The following is a 21426-nucleotide window of genomic DNA, read 5'->3' on the forward strand; positions in this document are numbered from 1 at the left end:
AAACATAAGCCCTTTTTTTTTCTTTGTCTCAATAATACTTCAAATTGCTCATTGCAAATTGCAATGGAGGGTAATCGGGCATCTTGGACTTATAAATAAAAATTATAAAAATGGAGTTGTTAAGCAAGAACGTATGTATGATAAGGGTTGTTTTACCAATTTCAGAAAATATGGAGGAGTTTAAGCCCAGTTTAAAACATACAGGGGAAGTTTAAGTAAAATTTCTAAAATATAGTAAGGCACAGAAAAAGCATATGCCGATAAAGACGGGCGAAAGGAAAAGCCTTCACCGCCATGGAAATTTACAGGGTTTCTTCGATTTATTCTAGGGTTTTTTTTTTTTTTTTTCCAAACCAAAGCATTCTGAAACTCTTCTCTACAACTTTTTATAGTCGTAATAACTGTGTCTCAATCGCGAAATTTACACTTGGGGGGCTTAAGCTCTCTCCTTAATTCCCGTAGTTCTGATTTAATTGAAACATCGCCGGCGAAAAGATTTTCCGAGAATTTCTGATTGCAGAAGGGCTGATTAACATTGGTTATAGGGGTTTCGGTTTTTCTTGTTTTCTTGAAAGGCATAGTTAATTATTTCTTGGTCAGTCTGATTTGATAAAGCTAGGGTTTTTCTGATTGAGACTGGTGATTAGGATATGCCAGAGTTTGGTGGATCGGGGAAAGCTTGATTGCCGCCGAAGGCGTGCGGCTTCTCGTACTGAGGGGGGTTTTGTATGGAAACGCGTAGCCGGAAGCGGGCGGAGGCCTCCTCAGCAGCCCCTTCATCTCAGCCTACCACCCGTTCGAGCAAGAGAGCTCGTGTATCTGCTGCAGCGTCATTGTCCGTTCCCTCCATTTCGACAATCTCCACTCGTTCCCGCCAGAATTCACGGTCCCAAGAGTCATTGGCATCGGCTGCTCCAATGGATTCCAACATAGAATCTTCTGGTTCTGCTGCCCGCCGCGAATCATCCGGCCGCCGTGGTAGGAACCAGGGTTCAGAGAGAGACAAAGATTCGGATAAAGGCAAAGAAAAGGAGACTGAAATTAGGGTTAGGGACAGGGACAGGGATAGGGATCGGGATAGTTTAGGGTTGAGTATAGATGGTGGTGGCGGTGGGATTGATGATGATAATGATAGTGAAGGTGGTGTTGGAATTTTGCACCAGAATCTGACTTCTGCGAGCAGCGCTCTCCAAGGCCTTCTTCGGAAACTTGGGGCTGGGTTGGACGATCTTTTGCCTTCTTCTGCTGTTGTAGCAACATCATCCTCTCATCAGAGCGGGCGGCTTAAGAAGATACTTTCTGGTTTGCGTGCGGATGGAGAAGAAGGGCGTCAGGTTGAGGCCTTAACTCAGCTCTGTGAGATGCTCTCTATTGGGACCGAGGAGTCGCTTAGCACATTCTCTGTTGACTCATTTGTGCCTGTTCTTGTTGGGCTTCTTAACCACGAGAGTAATGCTGATATTATGCTGCTAGCTGCCAGGGCGCTTACCCATCTTTGTGACGTTCTGCCATCGTCCTGTGCTGCTGTTGTTCACTATGGTGCTGTTTCGTGCTTCTGTGCACGGCTGCTTACCATCGAGTACATGGACTTGGCTGAACAGGTTCCATATTTTCTTCATTCAACATATTTTTTTAGATAACATCCCTGCTTCCTTGCTTCTCAGATGTATTTGGTATTGGTGCAGAGAAATGCACATTCATATATTCAAGCAAATCCATAAAGTAGAAAAGGAAAAACAAAAAGTCGATTTTCAGATCCCAATAGTAGCAGTAGAATTTTCTTTAGGGCATCAAATATGGTTTAGAAAGAAAACCTAATTACTTGTCTTCTTTGGGAACTATTATTCATTTAAATCTGTCACTCGTTCATTGAGATCGATAATTTAATGCTTTCTTTATTTCAATGCACGCAGTCTCTTCAAGCTCTTAAGAAGATTTCCCAGGAACACCCAACTGCTTGCTTGCGAGCAGGTGCACTTATGGCAGTTCTATCGTATCTTGACTTCTTCTCTACAGGAGTTCAGGTGGTCCATCCATTAAATTAATGTTCACCATCAATGTTGTTCAACAACAGCGAAATTTTCTTGTTTTGTTGTTGGAAACTGAACCAATGATGTGTATTTGTGTTTGATTGTTCTTTCTGTGTTTGTGTGTCCCGTGTTCCAGAGGGTTGCATTATCTACTGCTGCAAATATGTGCAAGAAACTTCCATCAGATGCAGCTGACTTTGTGATGGAAGCTGTACCTCTTCTTACAAACCTTCTTCAGTATCATGATTCAAAGGTAAGATCGTCATGTCCAAAATTATGATTTTGGCAGTAAGATTCTCATCTCCAGGTGGTTGCCTCTCCCTCTAATGAACTGTCTTGTGTTTATTATTCTTCAGGTTTTGGAGCATGCTTCTGTCTGCTTGACTCGAATTGCGGAGGCATTTGCCTCATCTCCAGATAAATTAGATGAACTGTGCAATCATGGACTGGTAGCACAAACTGCTTCTCTTGTTTCTATCAGTAATTCTGGAGGCGGGCAAGCATCCCTAAGCACATCTACTTACACGGTATTTTCAAGTCTATATTTTTAGGTTAAATGCTTATGTTAGGGACCCTATTTAAAATCTCTGCTGTGCAGGGTTTAATCCGCCTTCTTTCAACATGTGCAAGTGGGTCTCCATTGTGTGCCAAAACTCTGCTTCTCCTTGGTATCAGTGGCATTCTGAAAGATATTCTTTCTGGGTCCGGTCTAGTTGCAAGCATTTCTGTTTCACCTGCTTTAACCAGGCCACCAGAGCAGGTATTTGGTGCTTCTCTAGGTAGTTCATGTTTCCATGTGGGATAGGTGGTTTCCGTGTTGGCATGAGTCACCAATAACTATGATAAAATTCCACTGCTTGTATAACTACTTTTTGTGCATTTAAAATGTATTCTTTTATGTCATTGGTTATTTCTTACATAGGAAAGAATGTGCAACAAAGTCTGTTCCAGATTCCAACTTGGAGTGTATGGTGCTTTGTAATGTAGTATGTTAAATGTGCATGTGAGTTTGGTAAGAATGCCAATGTGATAGTCATTAATCAATTTGATGTGAACAATTCTTACAGGTTAAAGATGAATATTTGAGCATATCGATCAGTCTGATTTTTTTGACTAGTCATTCAATCGATTGATTTCATGAGTCAACTATTTTTTTCCTGTTTCTTTATCTTTTGTACAATATAATCTTGGGGAACTTTTACTCTGCTATTGTTTGGTCAGAGTTTTAACTTTCTGTATGCTAGAAATGTCCACAGCTTTATTCAAGTGAGAAAACAAGCTGAATACATCAAGTCCAGTTGCTTCACCATAAGAGTTAAAATTCTGTTTCAATATGAGACTTGAAAACGTTCATGCCTAATACTTAAGTGCATACAGGGTAATATTTGATTGATTAATTAATTGAGATCCTATGTGCAAGCTTTTTGGGCCAGTTGTATGATTCCTATTCTGTTATTTTGCTCTATTCTGCATTTTTTGTTGATTAATCTTGTTCCATAGCATATGCTACATTGTTTTGATCCTTTTGGAGTCTTGAAATACCACCAAATTATTCTTCATTGATGGATTCATTGGTCCACTATGCTCTTGAAGTTTGGATGTGACATATGTGAACGTGAACCATCTTATTTCAAAGATGATAGAAGACTGATGTAGACCTTCATTCCAGATACACTCATACACAATTCCTAGCAAGAGAATACCCTACATGGCTACACCACCGCCTGTTGCTCACTTCTAGCCTCCAACAATCCACTACTAGCTTGTTGGTTACTCGAAAGACAGTAGAATATTTCTTTGATCAATAAAAGTCAGTAGAATATTGGTTTATAATCTACTCCAGATATACAATTTCCAGAACCTCCACATTGTTATCCTAGCTTTCTGCTCACTACCCTCCAAACTATCTTCTATAATATGAGTTGCTGCTTGTCATGTATCATGGCAATTAGCATCTGTCCGACCAACCGGTAATTTGATTATTGTTGTCTATCATGAGAGAGTCGAATAAAAAAGGGAAAAAATCCCTAGCCCTAGAACAAGGCCAACCTTTGTTAGATGGAAAAGCCATTATGAGTGCCCTACCTTTTCCATTTTTAAACAACTTCCCATTCCACAAGAGAGAAGGTTTTTGTGAGATCGGCTAAAATGTAGCTTGATAACCTTTTATTTTGATGAGTTAAATTGTTTATATGAGGGGCCATTGCTTGGTGCATGGTAAAATCTTGGGCTGACAATAGTCAAAATGTGCACATCTGACTGAGAGTGGTCATTGCATGCAAAAAATGCTGGTTGATTAGGTGCATATCTGGTTTACCCCTCTCAAGGCCCTGCACATCTAATGCCAGCATTGGGTAATGGTCCTCTAAGTGAAAGCTTTGTATTACTTAAGAAACAAAGAAAGGAACAATGAACAAAAGGCCCCGAGTACAGGGCGTATGTATGAAGTATGTAATATATATTATAATCTCAGTGACTGATGTTACATGGAGAAAAGTGTCTGGCAAAGGAGGTGTGAGACTTGACAAACCTGAAAAAGTGGACATTTTTTTGGTAAAAAATGGATATTAGTACAATGTTTATAACTTCATATAGTTAAGGCTTTTTAATAACATTTTCATTTTTATATGAAAATGGAGTGCTTGTTGTAACAGAAAGGAAATTAAAAAGCATATATGCATCAGACATAGTTGGGATAAGACATGGATGATGATGATGACGATATGCATGCAAACATAAATAAGCAATTAAGGCAATTTATAATTGATCATACTTGGTTGTCATTTACAAATTCACAATTTCTGTCCAAAATTAGTACCAAATCTTTGAGATTTCTTAGTTGCATATTACAATTCAGACAAGAGAAGACTCCCTTTAATCTTTGTGCTTGTAAATATGTCTCATATGGGTGCAATGTTTACCTTGCATCGTCCATGTAACATAGGTCATTAAGGAGGATGGTGACACATTTTGGAGTTTATCTTATTGTATATTATGGTAGCACTATCCTTGATGATTAAGTGAATCAAGTTGCCTCTGTGATCCTCAAGAGCACTGAGGTGAAGAGGTTAAAGCTTCCCCTGTCTTGGATATTATTGCATTCACAACCAAGAAAATGAGTGTAAGTACAAGTTCTTGGTGCTGGAAGTATTTTCCAATAATGAAAATGAATTCGAGTAAAAGCCCTTGGTGCTGAAGTCAAGGACCAAAGGCAGTGCAAGCCAATGCTGTTATACTATCTCAAAACCTAACTCAATGAGATGCTAATTATGGTTGCCAAAGGTTGTGCTAGTGACAAATGATTACCAATGAAGAATCATAATACAATACTTTACCTTTTCTCAAACAAAGAAAAAGAAAGATTATCCGTGTCACCAAGTGCTTCTTGACCAATCTACCTTCCAGTCATTGTTAACTTATTCTCTCTCTATTACAAGTCCTTGAACATCCATGACAACTGGTATGTGGAGGCCTTTGCAATAACAACAAAAAACTTGTCCTCAATGAATTGCTTGAACCATCTGGACCCAAGTGTCATATTAGAACACAGGTTCTTAATGAACATCCATTAAAGTTTTACTTTATTATATTTCTTAACATGTAGATGGAACACTTTGAATGGGGGGCACTAGGACCAGGAGCAAGGGGTGGGGGTGGTCTTCAGCGATAAGGTCTTTTATTTGTTTGTAATGTTTGTCAGCATTTTGCTGTATTGCATTGTTTGTTTCTGTTAGGGTCCCCAACTGTAGGGGTACATTCCTTATGATCCTAAGAAAGCTCTTTTGACATCTAGTACTGATTCACTAGGTAGAGTGCAGAACTGTGTATTGAGTATATTTTTTCATGCCTGAAAGGTGATAAATTCTTGCTTTAATCAATGATGATGCTTATTTCTGGCCAAAGTGGGACTACAATGTCTCTATAAGCTTAGTTGTTCAGATCTCCAAGTTCATTCTCCATTCTTTGAAGTGCCACTTGTATGACAGCCATGGTGAATGAGTTGTTTAGGAATCTTGAATGAACTGGCAAACAGAGGGAGGAAGAGATGGAGTAGGAGAAAATAGCTTTTGGGAACATCGTTGCATTTTCTTATTGATGTTCTTTCTCTGTGAATTGAGCACTTCCAGTCGGGTCCTTAGCCTACTCTTGCCAGTCAGTCTTTAACTTTTTTCACATACAATTAGTTATAGACATCTCACTTGGCACCTGCTCTTTCAGGTATTTATTCTCTTAATCTGCTCTCTATTTGATGCTTTTTCATGATCTGAAGCTTATAGAATGTTTGTTTAAGAAATCAAAATAAAGGTGGTCTAGAAGACGCACTTAGAGGTTGTTACATACTATTATTCTTTCTTTAACACATTAATGACTTTAAATGACTTTCGCATTGCATTATTGTGTGTTATGAGAAAAGTATTCATGCATTTCAATTTTATAGTATCTATGAGAAAACCTTAAATGTATCTTAACTTGTACTCACCTCTAAGAAAAAAGTGGGGCAAACTAGTTTTACTGACCTGGCGGACACTTTTATTTTTTGATGATATCTGATTTGGGGGATTACATTTCATTGCTTAGATATTTGAGATTGTGAACCTTGCGGATGAGCTTCTTCCCCCACTGCCTCAAGGAACCATTTCCCTCCCAACCAGCTCAAATTATCTAGTGAAAGGCTCTGCTGGAAAGAAATCTCCTGCCAGTAGTTCTGGGAAGCAAGAGGATGCAAATGGAACTGTCAATGAGGTTTCAGTCCGTGAGAGGTTATTGCATGATCAACCTGAGCTCCTGCAGCAATTTGGAATGGATCTTCTTCCTGTTCTGATACAGGTTAGTTGCTCCAAGGGTTTTATTTTGTGCTAAGAGGCTTTAACCTGTTCCTTCAATTAAATAGATAATAGGGTTCATACTTTTTATTATTTTACTCCCCTTTTGCTGAGCAGATCTATGGATCTAGTGTGAATGGTCCAGTTCGCCACAAATGTTTGTCGGTTATTGGAAAACTGATGTATTTTAGCACAGCAGATATGATTCAGTCTTTACTAAGTATAACAAACATATCGAGGTACTTGCATTATTTTACTCTTTCTTGTATTGATTTATGCTTTGTGCAAATATTATTCAGTGTGTAATTTTTTTGTTATGCATATTTAAGAAGTTTATTTTTTGCTTATCTATTGTTTGATCTCCCAGTTTCTTAGCTGGTGTTTTAGCGTGGAAAGATCCACAAGTATTGATTCCTGCCCTTCAGATAGCAGAGATTCTTATGGAAAAGCTTCCTGAAACATTTTCTAAGATGTTTGTGAGAGAGGGGGTGGTTCATGCTGTTGATACACTTATATCAACTGATTCTTCAAATACAGCTACTGTCCAATCATCTTCTGTTGAAAAAGATCATGATTCTGTACCTGGAACATCATCACGTTCCAGGCGCTATCGGCGACGCAGTGGTTGTTCAAATGCAGATGTAAATCGCTTGGAAGAATCAAAAAGTGTTATACCTGGCAGTGTTGGTTCACCGCCAGCATCAGTAGAAATCCCAACTGTTAACTCTAGTCTTCGCACAACCGTAAGTGCTTGTGCAAAAGCTTTTAAAGATAAATATTTTTCGGCAGATAGCAAGGCAGCTGAAGTCGGTGTAACTGATGACCTTCTATGCTTGAAAAACCTATGCTCGAAGTTGAATACTTGTGTTGATGATCAAAAGACTAAATCAAAGGGTAAATCAAAGGCTTTTGGCCCTCGCATAGCTGACCTTTCAGCTAATACAGAGGAACACTTGATTGGAGTGATATCTGAGATGCTAGCAGAATTGAGTAAAGGAGATGGTGTTTCCACATTTGAGTTCATTGGTAGTGGAGTTGTTGCAGCTTTTCTGAACTACTTTTCTTGTGGAACCTTTTCCAGGGAGAGAATATCAGAAGCTAATCTGCCTAGGTTTCGACAACAAGCACTTAAAAGATTCAAGTCTTTTATTTCTGTTGCTCTTCCTGCTGGTGTTAATGAAGGGAATGAAGCTCCTATGACTGTCTTGGTTCAGAAGCTTCAAAATTCCCTATCTTCTTTGGAGCGTTTTCCAGTTGTACTGAGCCATTCCTCTAGGTCATCCAGTGGAAGTGCACGTCTCTCATCAGGGCTGAGTGCATTGGCTCAGCCATTCAAGCTACGTCTTTGTAGAGCTCAAGGAGACAAATCTCTTCGTGATTATTCGTCAAACATTGTGTTGATTGATCCCCTTGCAAGTTTAGCTGCTGTAGAAGAATTTCTTTGGCCAAGAGTTCAGCGAGGTGAACCTGCACAGAAACCCTTGGCATCTTCAGGAAATTCTGAGCCTGGTACTACACCTGCAGGAGCTGGTGCTTCATCACCATCTACATCTACACCTTCTTCCACTCGTCGCCATTCCACCAGATCCAGATCATTGGTGACTATTGGAGGTACACCTAGGAAAGACCAGGCTCAAGATAGTAATGCAAGCTCTTCAAAAGGAAAGGGCAAGGCTGTTCTGAAATCTGCTTCAGATGAGACAAGAGGACCTCAAACAAGAAATGCTGCACGCAGAAGAGCAGCTTCAGACAAAGATGCCCAAATGAAACCTGCCCATGAGGACTCTAGCTCTGAGGTATGACTATAGTAACTCAAATATCCAGATAATAGTTAAATATTCTGGGCGTTGTACTTGTACTTGATGTTTTGTTTCCCATAACTGTAATATCCACATCATTGTAATTGTAAGTTCTATGTGCCACTATCCTCTGGCACATGCACACAAATACATATGCAGGATGGAATGTACTGTGGCTGTCTTGACTCTTGATTGTGTGCTCAAACCATGTTTAGCTCCTTTTTTTTTGTTCTCCTTGTATATTTCATACAATTATTCAAATGGTATCTTGTACTGACAAAAAAAGGTTTTCTTATTGCTCAATTATCGGAAAAACACCTGGTTTTAGCTGAGCTGATGAATCTTGATAATGCCGTGTTATGTGGCTGTACACGTTTGCTGAATGTGTCTGTAGAATTGTAGCTAGGTAGCATATGATAATAGCTTGGTTTGGATTTTTCATATCTTCCTGAGGAAAAAGTTTCCACTTCTATTCCTCAAATTTTAGCTAATTTAGTAACATGTAAATCACCAAAGCATGAAGTTATTAATATGGGAGAAAAGTTGTACCAGTCATTTTTGTGAGTTTGTGTAGCACATGGGAATTGATTATTGATTGCATATTCTGGGCATTATGGAAGCATCTGCTATATTATGCACTCATTATGCATAAAGTTCTTAAGAAACCTCAGTTGCCTTGCTTTACTGTTATCAATGCTCTGAACAAATGTTGCTGGATCCTTGCAGTAGCATACTGAGAGTTGTTTTCTTTACTTGTCTATTTTGAGCATAGACTTATATTTCCCTACTGTATTTTTTTTAGTTTAAAAGGTTCCACTCATGAAGATGCATACTATAATCTATCTTTTATTTGTAAGAACTTTTTGTCTTAAATTGCAATTCCTGTTTTATGAATTGATCTTTACAAGAGTGATATTACTAACCTGTATTTTCTTGTAACATATCACAAAATAAATGTTTGTTTTGTGCAGGATGAGGAGTTGGATGTCTCTCCAGTTGAGATCGATGATGCATTGTTGATTGAAGAAGATCTGTCAGAAGATGATGATGATGACCAAGAAGAGGTGAATAATTTGATTTCCTCTATATTTTTGGATGACCAAAAAATAGTTTATCATGTATGTAACGATGTATATGGAATTGGGGGGGGGGTGGGGGTTGGAGAGGCAAAATAAACCAGCAAAAGCTTTATGTGTTATCATCCTCTGCATGAAGAAGACATGTTAAATTACAAAATTTCTTCTCTCATTCTTCTAACATTGTTTATTTTGAAAAAAATGTTACTTGCACTGTTGCTCTCTCTCTCTCTCTCTCATGACCGTTGAATCTTTCATGAGGCAATTTAGTCAGGACCACCATAAGGCCCCTTGGTGTTTGTCTTGCTGGTCCTTCTTTTTGGGAAAACTTTATATTAAAAAAATATTACTTAAAATGTTTAAAACTTAACCATAGTTTTTGCTGTTTAACTACCTTAGCTGAGAGAGTGCAGGAGAAAAGGTTAAACCATCCTCTTCTCAATGTTCTGTGTATTGAAAGAAGTCAATATTTTGCAATACTTTAAGGATTAATTGTAGAATATAACATGCGCTGCTCTTTCTTTGTTAGTGAGTCTTCGTAGAGCTGAGCACTGGCATGCATTAACCAGGTTGTATTTTTACTGTTTCTCCATATTGCAATCATATTTGGGAGAATGGCGGTTCATCCCAGGGTCAGAATTTTTAGGCCCAAAGTACAGTTGGGGTAGGTGCCAGCTCGGAATTGATGCCAATTCATGGGCTGGCATTGGTGTATAGAGTGAGGGTATTTGACATTTTGAATGTTTGTAGATCTGCAGTGGAATTCAGAAATCTGCATTGGGCCTGTTGTACTTTTCCGATCATATTTTATGTGTTAAACTAAAAAAATATAAAATAAAGAAAAACATAGAAGGAAAAATCAGAGACAACTTTGTGGCTGTTGAGGAGATTTCTACTTGACATGGCTGAAATCAACATAGTAAAAATGAACTATAATAGGATGCACTATAGGTGAAGCTGAGGTGACTGATTTTCAGTTGTACATGTTTGGTTGTTGTGTGGGTTAATGCATGACTGGGGTGTTGGTTGGTGTAGTAAGTTACACTTTTTCTTTGATATTTTAAGTTGAAGCTAAGGTGACTGATTTTCATTTTCTTCTCAGGTGTTGAGAGATGATCCCCTTGGCATGGCAGAGAAAGTACATGACGTGAAATTGGGAGATTCAGCTGAGGATGGTGCAGCTGCCCCTGCAACTAGTGATAGCCAAACCAATCCTTCTTCTGGTTCCAGCAACAAAGCTTCCACAGTTAGGGGCATGGAGTCTTCTGATTTTAGGGGTGGAAGCTCATTTCGTTCAAAGGGTGCAATGTCATTTGCTGCGGCTGCTATGGCTGGGCTTGCATCTGCAAGTGGTAGAAGTATCAGGGGTGGCAGGGATCGACATGGACATCTTTTATCTGGTACCTCAAATGATGCAAAATTGATATTTTCAGCGGGTGGCAAGCAACTCAACAGACATTTAACTATATATCAAGCTATCCAACGCCAGCTTGTACAGGATGAGGATGATGATGAGAGGTATACTGGCTCCGATTTTCTGCCTGGTGATGGAAACAGGCTTTGGAGTGACATTTATACCATCACGTACCAGAGGGCGGATAGGCAAAATGATAGGACTTCAGCTGGAGGTTCTGCTTCAACCACGCCATCCAAATCTGTCAAGGCCAGTTCTGCTTCCAACACCACTTCTGAATCTTCATGGCATCAAACCTCTCTTCTGGACAGCATCTTGCAGGGGGAGCTTCCATGTGATCTAGAAAAATCTAACCCAACTTATAACATATTGGCATTGTTGCGTGTATTGGAGGGTTTGAATCAGCTTGCACCTCGTTTACGAATCTTGGCATTATCAGATAATTTCTCAGAGGGGAAAATTTCTAGTGTGGAATTGAGTTCAGCTGGTGCCAAGGTTCCTTACGAGGAGTTCATCAATGGCAAGCTCACTCCTAAATTGGTTCGGCAGATCCAGGATGCCCTGGCACTGTGTAGTGGTAGTCTTCCTTCGTGGTGCTACCAATTGACCAAAGCTTGCCCATTCTTGTTTCCTTTTGAAACTAGGAGACAATTTTTCTATTCTACTGCTTTTGGGCTGTCTCGTGCATTGCATCGACTGCAGCAGCAACAGGGTGCTGATGGTCATGGCTCAACAAATGAGAGAGAGGTGCGTGTTGGGAGATTACAACGCCAGAAGGTCCGTGTCTCAAGAAACCGTATCTTGGATTCTGCAGCAAAAGTTATGGAGATGTATTGTAGTCAAAAGGCTGTCCTAGAAGTAGAATATTTTGGTGAGGTTGGCACAGGGTTAGGTCCCACACTTGAGTTTTACACTCTTTTAAGTCATGACCTGCAAAAGGTTAGCCTTGGAATGTGGAGGTCTAATGCTTCAGCAGATAAGCCAGCAATGGAAGTAGATGCAGATGAACAGATAAACAGAAAAGCTGATGATACTTCAGACGAAAAGAAACTTGAATTGGACTCTGCTGCAGGTGACAGAGATCTTATACATGCTCCTCTTGGGTTGTTCCCTCGCCCATGGCCTCCTAAGACAGATGCTTCTGAGGGTAGCCAATTATTTAAAGTGATTGAATATTTTCGGCTTCTTGGACGAGTGATGGCAAAAGCACTTCAAGATGGACGGCTTCTTGACCTTCCATTATCAACATCATTTTACAAGTTTGTGCTTGGTCAAGTAAGTTGAACTGCTGAGTTATTATTCAGTGATAGGGGAATTTGTTTTTCAAAGTTCTTGTGTTTTTACCTGTTGAATTTCGAAGTGTTTTAGTATCCTAGTCTATATGCAGGAGCTTGATTTGCATGATATTCTTTCATTTGATGCTGAGTTTGGGAGAATACTACAAGAATTGCAAGTCCTTGTTTCCCGGAAGCTGTATCTAGAAGCAATGGGTTGTAGTGATCAAATTGCAGATTTACGTTTCCGTGGCACTCCAATTGAAGATCTTTGTCTGGATTTTACACTTCCTGGTTATCCAGATTATGTATTAAAACCAGGGGAGGAAAATGTATCGTTGTTTTTTCTTGGAAAGTACCTCTTTTTTTCAGTTCATTATGCCTCTGCATTGGTCCTGAAGTCTGAAATTGTCTTGATAGGTGGGTATTAATAACTTGGAGGAGTATATATCCTTGGTAGTTGATGCAACTGTCAAGACTGGAATTGTACGACAAATGGAAGCTTTCAGAGCAGGGTTTAATCAGGCAAGCGACTTTTTTCTGAACAGATTTGTTTGAAATAATATGCTTGTGGTACATGCCCATTCCATTTTTTTTAAGAGGGGCACTCCAATTGATGGCTGAGTACTTGAAATAGCACTTTATATTAGTTTTTATTGTTGTAAACAGGGCCATCTTTGTCTGTCTTGGTACGATGTGCCCGAACATTGAAATAAGATATATCCTTATGACTAGTAGCCTTGAGCCATATCTTATAGTTGGATCTGCTGCTGTTTTCATGTTTAAGTTTGGGTGCAGTATTTGTTTCTAGGTTTGAGTGCTCTCAATGTACTGTCACTGTTCCATTTCTTAGTTTCGTGATGGCTATAGGAAATAAACCTTCCTTATTTATAGATTTGCTTATTTGGCTTATTTTCTTGTTTATGACCTAGATGTTGTCTGAGACATGCAGGTCTTTGACATTTCGTCTCTGCAAATATTTTCTCCTGATGAATTGGACCACTTGCTATGTGGCCGTAGAGAGTTGTGGGAGGTAATTTATTGTTGATGTGGTTCTTGAAAGCTATGTCATGATTGTAGCTCTTCTTGTGATTTTAACTTTTTAATTTATGCAGGCTGAGACTCTGGTTGATCATATAAAATTTGACCATGGATACACTGCCAAGAGCCCTGCAATTGTCAATGTATGCTTTTGCTTTAGATACAAGCATTGAATTTTGAAACCAAATTTATATCTATATCCAATTCTCACTTTATCCACATTGTTTCTTGTTCCCGCTGTTGTCTTTAGTTACTAGAGATAATGGGAGAATTTACACCTGAACAGCAGCGTGCCTTCTGCCAGTTTGTAACTGGTGCACCCCGGCTTCCACCTGGTGGTTTGGGCGTACTGAACCCAAAGCTGACAATTGTGAGAAAGGTAAATGCCTATCTATGTATGTATCTAATGCTGAGCTGAGTATTATAGGTTTATATGAGGTTTATTGACGTAGACATTTTGCGTCTGGCACAGCATTCTTCCACCACAACAAACACGGCATCAAATGGAACAGGGCCTTCTGAATCAGCGGATGATGACTTACCTAGTGTCATGACTTGTGCTAATTACCTCAAGCTTCCTCCCTATTCAACTAAGGTCCTGCACTTCATTATCATGAGAAAGGAAAAAAGTGAATGAGAAAAAAAACGTCTTTGATATTATCCTATTCTATTTTTTAATTATTGTACATGGTCTTATAGTTGATTTTTCTTTTTGCAGGAAATTATGTACAAGAAACTACTGTATGCCATCAGTGAAGGGCAAGGGTCCTTTGACTTGTCTTGAGCCTCCATGACTAACCAATCCATTGGTATATATAATTATCTTGACACCACCATTTGGGGGGGGGGTGGGGGGTGGGGGGTGGGGTTGCATTGCAGTACCACTCATGGGCTAATTTTGGTTTTGGAAGTTCAGCCCATTCTCTACTTGAAGAAGAAGAAACATCTCCCCTGTTCCATTCCCCTCTTTTTCAAGATTTACCATGGCATGCCATGTTGTATCTCGTTGGAATGGCGGGAAGTGGGGGGTTTCTCTGCATTTTTTTTCTTATTCCCCTTTCTTCTGTTCCTGTAAATTCTCAATTCACCTTGCACCGTGGCTCGCCAGCACAAGTTTTATACTTTCACCTTTTGCTTCCTTAATTAATTCTTCAATAATATAATATTAGTTCTTCATGAAGCCTGGTTCAGCTTTGACCGACTAGTACTTTTAAAATGATGTTCTGAAGGGGGGAGATTCCAGGGGATCTGCCTGCCGCTATTGTTTGTAAATAAAATGAATCACCTCAGTTTTCATTTTTATGTTTTTATGTTTTTGTTACTAGTTTCTTCCCAAGCATATAAATGTATGGACATAAAGAAATGCTTAACATTGTTTATGTGTGTGTAGACGCTTCAAATTCTATTCAATGACCAAACATGAGCAATAACACTTACCTAGAGCAATAACACTAGTACTTTTAAAAAAAACATCTTTCTCACCATGAGCAATTACACTTACCTAGAAACAAATTCTATTCATTGACCAAACATTCAACCCAGTTAAAATGGTGGTCTTGGTATATAAAACGATAGAAGAGTTTTATGTACTTATAAACAGGGACTCTTGTAACTTAATTTCGATGCATCTGTATGTAGAGGAGAAACAGCAATCAGATTTCAGATGCTTTGCTAGTATGTCTCCATAAATCTGATCCGGTTTAGGGTGATCTGAATTCTAATGGTTTAAAATCGGACCAAATATGAATCCACCATGCACTTTGGAGTTAGTTTTGGGTGGAAACAATCTCCCTTTCAACTCTGCTAAAAAGGTAGTTTTCCTTTTCCTTCTTTATTAGAGAGAGAAAATTCAGATCACCCTTAACCGGTGCAAATACAAATAAAATAATACAAAATATAAGGTTTTACACTACATATTTGCATTTGTACTCTTATGCATGTGACGTCATATGCAAACAAAAAATGACCACCTGATGGCGGAGGCGAAATTCATTTCAAAAAACAGGGGACGTTTTAGTATTTATCATGAACCTTTGGAAAAGTTTAAGTCTTTTTTCCTTTTTTTTATAGATACCAGGAGTGAATCCAAATATTCAACAAATAAAATTTTTATACATAAAAAATATCTCCCATACATATATGTTAAATTTACAAGAAAATGTTTCTAAAAGTGCAATTGGATGCCTATGCTTACAGAGTGAATATAGAGTTTTTGCCTGTAGTTGCAGGAAAGCTAATTGCACTGGGAGCAAAGAGCATGGATGCTTGCCCTGATCATCTGAACAAGAGACGAGATATGGAATTTCATGTCTCACTACACACCTCGTAAACTGTAAAGACCATTCAGTCCTCTAACTTAGAGTTCGGATTTGCTCCTCATACCAACCTTACAGAAATTGGAATTGGAGCTGTACATTTGGAGCATCTCTGTACTTGTAAATTATCATTCATCGGAAGATATTCCCAATGCACCGCTGCATTGTGCTATGATGTTGGTGTGAGGCACACCCTGTGAGGAACAAATAGGGCTGTTAATTGGTCGGGTCTGACCTAACAGACCCAAATAAATTGGGTTGGTTCTGGTTTCAGGAGCATGAACCGATGGGTCGGTTTCAGTTTCTAATATATTGGCCCGATAATTATCAGTTTAGAACCAGTTTTACCTAGTCTCAAATCGATTCAGACCTAATCCAAACTATCTGTATAATTGGATCATTGAATCAGATTCAGACCTAATCAATTCTATTTTGGGTTTAAAATTACATATCCTATTAGGTCTGGTTTGATCCCAACTCCCAAGTCCTTGATATTTCTTATTGGGTCGGTTCTGGTTCTACCTGGACCCGTCCCAGACCCTATCCTTTGATAGCCATAGGAACAAATCTGAACTCTCTAACTTACGCTTGAAAGGGAAAACCCATCCCCACAAGTCAACACCCTCAAGTTCCCCAAAGAAATTTATAACAGTCTAGGCGTCCTTTGCCTTCAACTCAACTATGCGTCTGTGCCTTGTCCCAACTAATTGGGTTATGAGTTATTAACGAGATCTCTCTCTCTCTTTTTTTTTTTTTTTTTCATAAGGCTGCATTTGTTTAAAATGTAAATGATAATTGGATTAAATTTTACACCCCGGTTTGGTTTTGCAGGCATTTGGTAGAGGTGTTAATATACCTCATCAATCGATGTAAAAGTCCATTCTTATCAGAGAATTCATAAAAAATTAGCGAAAATTTTACATATCGATGTAAATCTACCTTCCTCTGTCCAACAGTTACCTCACGTTTCTTCTGTCCAACACTGCATGTCTTCGTTCGAATCAAAAAGAGACAACCAGTGCGACGGCGGCATCCCCAACCGGCGAGTTTCGATTCCAAAGCCCAGCTCCACTAATACTACCAGTCTACCATCCATCCACGCTGGTGCTTGGCACCGCCGATTGGGGACAGACAAATGCAACCTAAATGGCATCTGCTTGTTTAAAACACCGAATAAAATATTATATTTCAAGTTTTGTGTCCAAAATTTTAAAGTTGAAAACACCACCATTCAATCAGAAATACTGCTGCAGCTGAAAACACCATTTTACCAAACACTATAATACAATTTTTTTAAAGAAATCATAGAACCCAAAACATGAGTGGGTATGATTAGAGAGGGGTTATATACATTATTAAATTTACTTGTATTTAAATTGTCTTTTTTATTATTTTCATTTTTGTTTATTTTTATGAGCAAACCAACAATTAATCTTACATAGGTTCCAACAAATCCTGTTTATGGTTTTTCTTTCTTGTTATTTTAAGTGGGATGAGCCTTGTTGCAACGATTAGGTTGATTCATTGTGACTTGAGTGACCAGGGTTCAAACCTTGAAAACAACTTCCCAGATCCCAACAAGGATTTTGCCTTCAAGTTGGGCATCAAGCCAATCATTCCAACTTCTTTAGAGGTTTTTCCCCAATTACTATAGAATTTTCCTCAAGGTTGTATTTGATTTGAAGGAAAAGGTTGGGAAAAGAAGGGGAAGATAGGAAAACCTTTACAAATCTTGTATAGGTTTCCCTACCTTTTCCTTCGAACCAAACATACCCTAAATTTTCATTTTAAGGATGAACATAACTCAGGAACTGCCTGCAAATCATCTTAATGTATATGTACATATACATTAAAATGAAAATTTGACGTGGGCTGGGCTGCTGGCTTTTTTTTTTTATTTTTTTATTTTTCCTTTGTACTAGACTACTAATACATTGAAGCAGAGAAAGAAATAAACGGACGAGCAGTTGATCCCTCCCAGTAGACCCCTCTCAAGCATCTCTCGCTTTGCAACATTCCATAAATAAAAGGGAGAAGTATGGATACATACGATGCAGAATTCTGAATTCCAGCACCCCCCTATAAATCATATCCTACCCGTGAATTTGGCATCAATTGTACTTTGGGGCTATAAAATTCCGATCTGGGTTGATTCGTCATTCTCCCTAAATAAAATGGCGATCAATAGTCGTAATCTCATTTTCTATCCCCTTGAGTAGTACAGTACCACATTAATAACACCTCCTCTCCCCAAAATTGATGATAGCAGGATTCGAATATGCATCTTTATTAGAACAAACCAGCTAACATACCAATTGAACCACCCCTCGTTCAATTGACTAGTCTTCTGATCTTTAGCCAGTGCTTTGTTTTTCTATGGCGATGTTTGGCATCGATGCTGTTTTCTGAGAAAGTGGCACCACATAGGTGCCACACCAGAAAAAGCGGTGCTTCAAACAACGCCCCTTGTTTGTTACCATTTTTTCAGAATAAATGTTGCTCCAAACCACACCTTGGAAATTGGGAAAGGGTCTGGAGCAACACCAAATTCGATGTTTTTTTGAGAAAACGGTGCATTGCTGCTAGCGGTGCAATGATATGGCATCAACGTGGCATCATCTTAGACGTTGGATAATATAATTCAATATTGAAAACGTTGCTTCCAACACTGGTACCAAACAAAAGCAGTGTTATTTTCTCAAAAAATGCCAATATAACAATACTAGTTCCAAACAAAAAAATAAACAATGCTTATAACTCCACATATGCCCAACACCATTTTTTTCAGAAAACGGTACAATGCTCCTGGCGCCGATGCCAAACACCTACTATATCAATAAAATGAATTACTTTTGTACCAAAAAAAAAGTTGATTTACTTTAGCAATAAGTCCAAATCCTCATTATCATTGGCCGGCCAAGTTGTCCAACCAAAATCTATTATTTCTGGTGTTCCCAAGGATCCACCTAACTCCATCTAATATTCTTCATTCTTCTCGACTTTTTTACTTTTATTATTTCTGAATTGTATTCAATTTATCTCTGGGTTTTCTTTTTAACAAGAAATGCTGGGGCCATGTTTGACATAATCGATGCCTTTAATTATATTAGTATGAGTTTACTTACCCTCGGTGGAAGTTTGCCTTCTCCATCCAGCCTTGCTAGGGGTGTCCATGAAAAATCGAAAAATCAAATTGAACCAAGAAAATTGAACCGCAAAATACGGTTAATCGAATCGAATGGTTCAGTTTTGGTTCAGGGTTTTTGAAAAACTGAAGGACCGATTTGATTTTTGGTTAACCTATAAAAATAATGGTTATTTGAACTGATTGGTATATATATTTTTATTTATATTTTATATATATTTTTAATATATGTCACATTTTTTATGTATTATATATAAATATATACTTATATTATATTTATAATGATCTATTTATAAATATATTATATAATTTTCAAATATTTACAATATTTTATATATCATTTATTATTTATAATATAAGATTTTACATATACTTGTATAATATATATTATAAATAAAAAAAACTAAAAAACCAAAGAACCGAACCGATCAAAAACTGAAACCATTGGACCAGTTAACCGATGGTACCGATTCGATTTCGGTTTGGAGAATTGGAAAAACCAATACCACCAATTCAGTTTACAAAAAGATGCCATAGTTAAATTAACCAAACCCTAAACACCCCTAAGCCTTACTTGAAATAATCCATTCTATTATCTTCCCTTTACAATTAAGGTAGGGGGTATTCGCCACTTTGATCTTTTATCTTGTGTCTTGTATTATATGTTTTGTATAATATATGGTGTAGAATGTAGATGTATTATCTATAATGTTTTGTTATGTGTTTTATATTTTTTTGTTTGACCTTTCTTCATGTTATTAATAAATCCATGATACTGAATAGGGAGATTAAATCATATATTATGCCACCTTATCCAACGTGACGGAAACCTGACATCTCCACCATCTGCGCTCGGGGACCAGCGTTCAGCAATGCAAAGCCAAAAGCTGACACTGATGGATTTAGATTATAGAACATGACAGACGTTGGATGCTATTTCTTTTTTATCTTAATTATTAAGTTAATGATATGATATTCTCTAATTTAACGTATCATTCAATCAACAATTTCTTGCTCTACTAATATCACATACATGCATCTCAACTATCATATATATAAATATATATATATAATGTTATAAAAACCGATTTGAAATTGGAACCGCTTTAACCATTAGTTTTTGGTTCAGTGGTTTGACCGTTCAATTGAAATGAACAGTTTATTTTAATTTAAAAAATAAAAAACGATCAAAAACTATAATCCATGTCAAATTGCTTATTAATTCGATCACCTGGATTAACATATTGTAGACTAAGTCAACGGTTTCTGATTAAAGAATGAATTAAGAGTGAAATAGAGCCGATTGCTTATCGAACGGTCTAACTGTTCAAATTAGAAGGTAGGAATAGCTAGGAGGGTCGGTCATCCAAGCACATGGGATTGGCATGGAGCTCCCATGTGCCCCCGTTTTTCTTTTATGTTGTGTGTACTTGTGGCGTGAATAACGGATTATATTTATGGATGTATAAAAATAAAATTAGGGCTGTGAATGGACTTGAAAAGTCTCATATTCCAATTCGATTTCAAATCCGAATACTTTGGATTTGGATGTTAGAATTTATATTTGATTAATAATCAGATCAGACATGTATTTAATATCATTCAATCTGGTTAAAATCTAAATTCGATAAAAATTATTATTGTATATATATTATGTATAATTATATAAATTAAATTTATAATTGATAAACTTAATATTTTATATACTTTAAAAAATAATTAAATTTTTAATTTTTAGTCATAAGATGATTGTGAATTAAATCTACATCCAATCCAAAATCTAACATATAAATCGGATATAAATATAGATTAGAGAGCCATACTCAAATGTAAATGTGGATGCAACTAGCTCTGATCTGAATCTCACCCATTTACAATCCTACATAAACTTTAGAGTATATTCAATGAATAGAACTGTCGGAATAAGCAACTTGGCATATATCCATGTCCATACCCACCATACCATGCATACAACCTGAACCACTTGTTCTTATTTATTTATAATTTTTCTGATCTGGGTCTACCGCTTTACGATCTAGGTTGACACAATTTATCCATATTTAATAATCCGGGCTAGACTAGATTGGGTTGACCCAGATGGTAATGGTATGGATAAACACGGCACAGACAACCTGTTTTCGGTTATGTGCTGGCAATACTTAACCCAGTTTATGAACTTGTGGGACTGCATTGGTCATTTTGAAACTTAGGCTGACTTTGGAAGGAGTACAAATACAAACATATAGAGCGCAAAAGCTTATATTTTGTATGTATATTCCTTCTAAACTCAGTCATAGCTAGAGGTGTTGTTACATTTACATGTACATCCATTATTGATTGCTCGAAATTAGGATTGTCAACAGGTTGGATTTGCTTCAATCCTAACCTGACCCTTGGGTGCAATAATCCGAATGTAATTCGATTCAACTTAAAGCATACACACACACCTATTTCTGAACCCAACTCATAATATTTTAATCGTATTTTTTAAACATATTTTGAAAATCTT

The 21426-nt window shown here is 37.7% G+C and overlaps 1 protein-coding gene across 1 annotated transcript; it reads left to right on the top strand.

The window, feature by feature from the left end:
• Positions 1-247: 247 nt before the first annotated feature.
• Positions 248-14867, top strand: LOC148849292 (E3 ubiquitin-protein ligase UPL3-like). The gene is made up of 17 exons (XM_088947958.1): positions 248-1601; positions 1914-2024; positions 2167-2283; positions 2387-2557; positions 2629-2790; positions 6609-6857; positions 6971-7092; positions 7221-8649; positions 9624-9716; positions 10831-12417; positions 12530-12748; positions 12837-12941; positions 13369-13449; positions 13532-13600; positions 13708-13836; positions 13930-14052; positions 14176-14867. Exons 1-17 carry the CDS (start codon positions 729-731, stop codon positions 14239-14241), a joined length of 5706 nt encoding a protein of 1901 aa, XP_088804084.1. The 5' UTR covers positions 248-728; the 3' UTR covers positions 14242-14867.
• The last annotated feature ends 6559 nt before the right edge of the window (positions 14868-21426 follow it).

Source organism: Nelumbo lutea, chromosome 6, assembly GCF_056320005.1.
Source record: "Nelumbo lutea isolate HS-2025 chromosome 6, American lotus-T2T, whole genome shotgun sequence".
Lineage (NCBI taxonomy): Eukaryota > Viridiplantae > Streptophyta > Magnoliopsida > Proteales > Nelumbonaceae > Nelumbo > Nelumbo lutea.